Source organism: Petaurus breviceps, unplaced genomic scaffold (assembly GCF_028583685.1).
Source record: "Petaurus breviceps papuanus isolate PSGF00001 unplaced genomic scaffold, PetGlider_PUasm1.0 523, whole genome shotgun sequence".
Lineage (NCBI taxonomy): Eukaryota > Metazoa > Chordata > Mammalia > Diprotodontia > Petauridae > Petaurus > Petaurus breviceps.
This window is the reverse complement of record NW_027186356.1, coordinates 4,294,811-4,302,907: the sequence shown is the minus strand read 5'-3', so window position 1 is coordinate 4,302,907 and position 8,097 is coordinate 4,294,811. Positions and strand designations below refer to the sequence as shown.

The 8,097-nt window shown below is 38.6% G+C and overlaps 1 protein-coding gene across 1 annotated transcript; it reads left to right on the top strand.

Annotated features, from left to right (window-relative positions):
• Nucleotides 1-4,496: 4,496 nt before the first annotated feature.
• Nucleotides 4,497-5,829, top strand: LOC138172256 (olfactory receptor 1f45-like). Its single transcript, XM_069101948.1, has one exon. The coding sequence runs from the start codon at nt 4,640-4,642 to the stop codon at nt 5,579-5,581; it is 942 nt and encodes a 313-aa protein (XP_068958049.1). The 5' UTR covers nt 4,497-4,639; the 3' UTR covers nt 5,582-5,829.
• Nucleotides 5,830-8,097: the final 2,268 nt, after the last annotated feature.

Sequence of the window (8,097 nt, the reverse complement as noted above, 5' to 3'; positions counted from 1 at the left end):
AGGAGGCATGTGGCCCACAATTCATAAATACTGTTAGAGCCAGATTAAAATGTAATTGGGAAATATTTAACAAAATAAATAAAAATATAATAAAACATAAATAACATTACCTTTTGAAGGTAAGTCATTACATAGCCTACAGGAATCTTTATGTATGAATTAGTGGACCCATTTCATTTTGAGTTTGACATCACCACTTTAGAATAGAGGTAATTAATGCTGAAAGAGCCCTTAGAACACAGAAAAACTGAATGCTAGAACTGAAAAGGACTTGCAATCAGAAAATATAGAATGTTAGAGTTAGAGCATCTGAGCTGGATGGGACCTTCTACAATAGACTATCTAGCATGGAAAGGACCTAAAGACCAATCTAATAAAGATAACCAGGAGCAAAAAGTGATTCCGGTTACAGAATCTATCAGAGGAAGGTCTAGGGCTAGAACCTAGGTCTCTTGCGCTCCATTCCAATACTTTTTCTCCTACACAATGATGATTCTGTTTCTCACATCTTAAAAGTTATAAAGGAATCCGATTTCCAAACAGGGATAGAGAAATTATCACTTTCAGAATCTTCTGTCTTACCTCACTCCCCAAAACATCCTTATTCAAACACATAATTAACTTCCATATGTCTATTAGCTTATGGGAACAATGAAGGACTTTCCCCTCCCCAACTCAAAGTAACAGGGTATAGTTGCCATGGTCTAACGAACAGAGTACTGGGCTTGTAACTGGAAAGATTTGGGGTTAATTTCTGTGAAAAGCCACACATTTAGTTCATCTATATTTTAGGAAATCATTTACAAAGTCTTTCAAGAAACTACTGTGGACAACAAGGAGAGATATTGCCTAGATGGTAGTACAATGAAATAATCCTTCTTCAGATGTGGGGGGGGGGTTATGTATATCTGAAAGTTTTTAAGTGGAGGTGACATGACCATTTATGAGAATATTATAGAGGGGATTTCTATTCAAGTGTGGGTGAACTGTATGGTTGAGACTATGATACTATTTTAACCAAGACTTGCAGGAATTCAGGAAAACTAGAAGGTGGAGTTAAGGAGGTAGAGAATGGTATATGGGACAACCAGTGAACCAAATCAAAGGATGAATTATCTTGTGTAAGAAACAGCAAAGAGGTCAAAGTCATTGAGTTACAAAATGGAGAGCATAGGGAAGCAAAGCGTAAGAAGACTGGAAATAGGAAGGGACCAGGTTGTGAAGAGTTTTTAAAATCAAATAGAGGATTTTGTATTTGATCCTGGAAATAATAAGAAGTCATTGGAGTTTTTTTAATACAGAAGTGTCATGGTCAGTCTGGCATTTTAGGAAGATCAATTCGACAGCTGAGTGGAGAATGAACTAGAGTAAGGACAGACTTGTGGCAGAAAGACCAACCAGCAGCCTACTGCAATAATCTAGATGTGAGGTGAAGAGGGTCTGAACGAGGACAAGGGAAGTGTCACAGGGGAGAAGGGGGTGTATAAGAAAAACATCACAAAGTTAAAATTGATAGGACTTGACAAAAAGATTTATATGGAATGGGGTGGGGTGAAAGAGAGTGAGGAATGGTGACTGGAAGGATGATGGTGCCTTCAATAGTAATAAAGAAGTTTAAAAGAAGAGGGTATTTAGGCAGAGGGAAGAAGATAATGAATTCAGTATTAGACATGTTGAGTTTAAGATATCTGATCTCAGACACTTACTATCTGGGTGACCCTTGGCAAGTCACTTAATCCTGTTTGCCCCAATTTCTTCATCTGTCAAATGAGCTGGAGAAGGAAATCTTAAACCACTCCAGTATCTATTCCAAGAAACCCCCAAATGGAGTCAGAAATGAAAACAAATAACCAAAAAAGGGGACATACAGTTCAAGATGTCTATTTGACCATTGTAGATGGGAGACTAGAGATCAAGAAAAAGGTTAGGACTGGATAAGACGATTTGAGAATCATCTGCATAGCAATAATAATTGAGTTCACCTTGTTCCTCCCATCTCTTTCCTAGATTTCCCCCCATAAGTATATTGTCTAAATATCTAGTGCTATTTGACTATGCATCTCCTTATGTCTTTTGTCCTTTTGTATGAGATATACCTTAACAGTCATTTTAACCATGGGTCTCTCCCCACCAAGTCTCAGTGATACAACTTAAAATGTGCATCCTATTACAAGTATTCATCTTGCTACTCACCTACACTTTGTGCATTTTTATAGACCTCCAAGGTCATGGTCTTGACTTGACTGTAGTCTCCCTTTTAGGTTATTCTCTCCTGTGCATTATTGATTCTTTATTGCTCATATTCTTTCTGGCCAGTATTTCCTACTAGCTCTGGTAGTATCTCATACAGTAACAACAAAATGCAAAGCAATGAAAACAGTATCTACAAGATCTTTATAGAAAAGCAGAAAATCACTTTTCAGCTATAATATACACGTGTGTATACTTCTCCATATGTGTTCAAGTCCTCTGCTTTCTCACTTCTGTGACATTCTCTATACATATATCCCTAAATCATCTAATAATGTCCCAAGTCATTAACATTCTCATAAGGTTGAAATACCTCAACCCAATTTTTAGTCTCAGAAACAATATCCATTGCCTAAGTTCCAGGATCCCAAAGCTCCCACAGTGATAACATTGGTGTTTATACCAACATATCCCTCGTTAATCAGATGTTGGTACACTACTCTATTTGGTATTTTTATTGTTCAGCATCTCTGGTCATTTCCAAGACAAAATTTCTGCTTTCAAAGGAAAGAAGCACATGAGTGACTATTGCTATTACAATCCTATAATCCCAGATTACACGAGTCTCTTTTTAATACAGAAACAGTCGAGTATACATGAAATTTGGTGCTCTCTTGCATGCTCATCAATTTTATAAATCTGTTTAAAATAGTATCATGTTCAGGGGCAGTATGGGGAGGATATAAGAAAGAACAGATTGGGGGAAGGGGTGTATTCAGTAGGCTTGCTATTTTGGGGTGGGGTAGGGGAAAGATGGGGAGAAAAATTGTAACTCAAAATTTTATGGAAATGAATGTTGAAACTAAAAATAAATTAATTTAAATAAATAAAAATAGTATCATGTTATCAGGTGTTGCACAAAGGACATGGAGGAACCTTCCTTTCTGTGCCTCATCCCAATAGCTGGTATTATCTCCAGATCCAAATATTCTCATCCAATACAAAGCATTACAGTGTGATATGACTCTATGGATAAAATACTATCAAGAAACCAAGTAAATGACCCCACTCTCATAAAAATACAATTTTGAGGTCAAAATGATAGTGATGACTGACTGAACCTTAAACTCGTCTGGTTACTACAGTACTTTAAGATCTATCATCTCACATACATAACGCTCCCTCCACGAATGTAGATTATAATCCCTCTATAGCTTCATTTGAGTGGTACTATGATTAAAAAACAACATCCTGTGTGCAGACTGGTAAGGAGATTTTCTCAATTCAGACTGACTAGTCCTTAAACATTAGACACACATTCCATAACTACTAGAGTCATTTTCTACCCCCACCTTTCCAGACTGAACCCTGAATTTTGACAAATAAAAATAAGCAAAATCAACCAATTACATACCTAGGCTGATGGCTCATGCATTATTCTTATCTAGAATCTAAAGTAACTTTTTTTGATAAAATGTAGGTCTGATTATGACGTCTCTGTGATCGATGAGTTCCATTAACGATTTTTTCCAATGACTTTTCTCTAGTTTGAAATTCATTCTGTTCACCTCTGACCTATACACAAAGCAGTCTGATGTGCTAGAGCATGGAACCAGTTGTCAGGAGGCCTGGTTCTAATTCTTCTACTACTTCCTAGCTGTGTTATTCCTGGTCCTTAATTTTCTTATCTATAAAATTAAGGGAAAATTATTAAGGGGGTACTTCACAGAGCAAGACAAAATAATAGCAGACTTCCAGGATCAATAGTCATTTATCTACTTTGTTTTCAGGTATTTGCTGCCACAAAGGCTGTTGTTGTGAATTTTTTGGTAACTACTAGATTTTTATTGTTGCCTTTGCCTTCCTTGGGATATATGCCCAGTCTTGGAATCTCTAAGATAAAGGACATGAATGGGTTAGTCGAATATCTTGAACAATTTCAAATTGAAATCGAATATATTTGAGTCACATCACAGTTCTGCCAAAAGGACATAACCATGTCTTTCTTCCCACAGAACCTCCAACATGGAGCATTCTTATCTTTTTTCATCTTTGCCAATTTTCAGAGTATGAAGTGAAGAGTAAAACTTCTTTTCATTCACATATCTATTAGTATCCATGATTTGGAGAAGATTTCATGTGGTTATTTATGATTTGCACTTTGTCTTCTGAAAAATGTTTATTTATCCTTTTGCCACTTATCAATTGTTATTATGGGGCATCTTTTCTTGATTCCCTGTATATTTTCCATCATAGTCCATTAACTTTGATATTTTCTCCAGTGCAAATATTTTTCCACTGTCCTATATGTCTTTTAACTCCATCTTCACTGATTCTAATAGGGAAAAAAATCTCAAATCAACTTTGAGTGGGCTCTTTTAAATTTTTATTTAAAAATTTTCTTTTTTTTCCTTTTTTTTCCTTTTCACATGTTTTTCCCAACAGACTCATGGAAGGGGAAAATCATTCAAAAGTCTCTGAATTCATCCTCCTGGGCCTTTCAGACCAGCCAGAGCAGGAGAGGATCCTGTTCCTTGTATTCCTGCTTATGTATCTGATCTCAGGGCTGGGGAATCTGCTCATCATTCTGGCCATTAGGACTGACTCACGTCTCCACACCCCCATGTACTTCTTCCTTACCAACTTGTCCCTGGTTGACATCTGCTTCACCTCCACCACTATCCCTAAGATGTTGGTTAATTATATATCTGGGAACAAAGCAATTCTTTACATCAGCTGCCTGGCACAAGTCTTCTTCTTCAGTTGGTTTGCAGGATTAGATAGCATCCTCCTTTCCTCCATGGCCTATGACCGCTACATGGCTATCTGTGCTCCATTACACTATACCATGGTCATGACCCCAAGGGTCTGTGTCCTCCTGGTAGCAGTGTGCTGGGTTTGGGCTTGTGCTAATGCCCTGACACATACCACTCTGCTGACCCAACTTTCATTCTGCGGCCACACTGAAATTCCTCATTTTTTCTGTGACCTTAATGTGGTGATAAGATTGGCCTGCTCAGATACCTTCATCAATGACTTGGTGATCTACACAATGGGCGGACTAACAGCTGTAATTCCATTCATTGGTATTCTGATCTCCTACATTCACATTTTTGTGTCTGTATTGAGGATCCCATCTGCTGGTGGAAAGAGGAAAGTTTTCTCCACCTGTGGCTCTCACCTCACTGTGGTCTGTCTCTTCTATGGGACAATCATTGGAGTGTACTTCAACCCAGCATCTACCCACACAGCCCTACAGGACACAGCATCAGCGGTGATGTACACTATCGTCACTCCTATGCTGAACCCTTTCATTTATAGCCTAAGGAACAACGACATGAAAGGAGCCCTGAGGATGCTCTTCACCAGGAAACCAGGCCTCTCTTTGTGACTATGAGGATGTCTCATAGGGCTTTCTCACACTGCAGTTTCACTGCTGCAACAAAAGGTTCTCAATGCGTCTTTTCTAGTGTAAGATTCAAACTGTTCTCCCCTAACCTGTCCAGGAAACAGTGCAATGTGATGGGTAGAGCATGGAACCAGCTGTCAGAATGCATGGTTCTAGTTCTTCTATCATTTCCTGGCTGTGTAACCCTGACTTAAGCTGATCTTCAGTTTCCTTATTTATAAAATAAAGTAACAACTACTCAGGTGGTATTTTATGTTGTTCAGTTGTTTCAGTCATGCCTGACCCTTTGTGACCACATGTGGGATTTTCTTGGCAAAGATGCTGGAATTGTTTGTCATTTCCTTTTCCAACAGATTAAGGCAAACAAAGGTTAACTGATTTGCCTAGGATCACACGATTAATAAATGTCTAAGGTCAAATTAGAACTCAGGTCTTCCTGATTCCAGACCTGTTACTCTAACCACTGCACCACACCCCCCCCAGGTGCTAGAGCTAGACAAAATAATAAAAAGTTCATTTAGAGGTAAAAAGGTCCAAAATCTCAAAGAAAATAATTTTTAAAAATAACTGTGGAAATAAAGGAACACTCACAGATCACTAGTAAAATTATAAATTAATTTAAGCATTCTGGAAAGCAAATTGAAATCATGCAAATAAAATAACTAAAGTATCTTTGACCCATCGCTTCCAAAGCTGGGCAAATACCTTAAGGAGGTCACTGTATATGAATGAAAACTTCATATACAACAAAATATCAATAACTGCCCTTCTGTGGTAGCAAAGACCTGAAAAGAAAGTAGTTTCATAAAAAAAAAAAGAAAGAAAGTAGTTTCATGTCAATAAGGGAATCTATAAACAAGCAGTTCTTTAAACAACAACAACAAAAAGACTGCGAATTATAATCAACCATATCAAAGATTGCTCTTTGTCACAAACAGGAAACGAATTAAAATCAGGGCAAATCTGAAGCTTCATCTCACATCCAGGAAATTGAAAAGGATAACAAATATGTGAATATTCAGTGTTAGAGGTGTTATGGAAAGAAAGTAACACAAATAGTCCATTGGTGGAGCTGTGAAATGACTCGACCATGCTAGAGTGTACTTTGGTCCATTCAAAGATTGAGGGACAATCTGCAAAGAGACAGAGGAAGTGGAGAGTGATGATGTGAGGAACAATGAAAAGGTCAGTTGGGGCATATTGAAGAGTGACTGAAAAGGAATCATGTACAATAAGGCTAGAAAGGCAGATTAGTCAGGTTGTGAAGGGCTTTAGAATTCAAAGAGGAGTGTGGATTTTATCCTAAAGGGAATAGGAAGCCACTGGAGATTATTGAACAAAAGAGCCATATGGTAAAATCTGGGTTTTGAAATTATCACTTTGGCAGGCACGTGGACAATAGACTGGAGAGGGAAGAAAGTTGAGTCAGAAGACCAAAACGATGGTGGATATCATAATAGTTCAATGTGTTGTTATGACTAGCCTGCACTAGGGTGGTAGTTATCTCCAGTAACATTCAGCAGCACGTGAGTAGTAGAAGAAAAAGCAAATGTGAGAATAATTCAAGGTTGGGGAATAATTCAGTCCACCATTTACTATTTCATATGTAATAGTAATGAGCCCCTTGGGAGCCCATGGTTTATTGGATTAGGCACCACTCACTCTGGAAGTGGGTATACACTGTGTCTTTCCTGAACATGTGCTTTTCTAGGATGACAGGCAACTGCTCATGGGTACACAGTGGGTGGATTGTCTCAAACATGATTGATGATTGTGAGACAGGGACCACAGAATCTTGACAAGGAACATCTCTGTAGTCTATGAGAAGATTTGTGGAAGCAGTTGTACCCCTTCTCTTTTGACACGTTTCGCAAAGTTTTCTCTGCCTTGAACTTCCAACAAGATATGGCAGGAATTTCTCACTTTCCCCCCTGCCAGGTGGCAATGATGGCTTGCAACAAGAACAAATTAAAAAGTCTCACGCAGAGCCCCCTCAGGCCAACCACTCCTCCCTGTGGAGTATGATCATTATGCAATCTGGTAGCATTCACGAAAGCTTCAGAAGGGTTGGCTTCTAGGTTCATGTGATAGAAGGGTCCTCTAACACACATGCAAACACACACACACACACGTGCAAACTCCAAAGAAAGAGTACCCTCTGACTGCTTCCTGGTGTCCTTGATGACTCAAGGGTTTATATTTTATAATGAAAAACCTTTTTATGGGCTTCTAAGCTGGGACTTCAGCAGTGATGATAAAAGGGTGATTCTTGCCACTCGGGCTTGTTCTTCCTGCCAGACACAACACCCAAGAGTATGTCTCTGAGCTATCAGGAAGGTTGAGAAGCAAGTGCACATCCCCCTTGCAGACCCAAGCTGAGAGCTCATATCCTCCCAAATAATCTTATGCTCGTGATAAGAACTATATTCTTTGGCACAAGAACTTGTGCACTACAGAAAAGCAGGTGACGTTGTGCTCTTCCTGGGCAATTAAGTAGT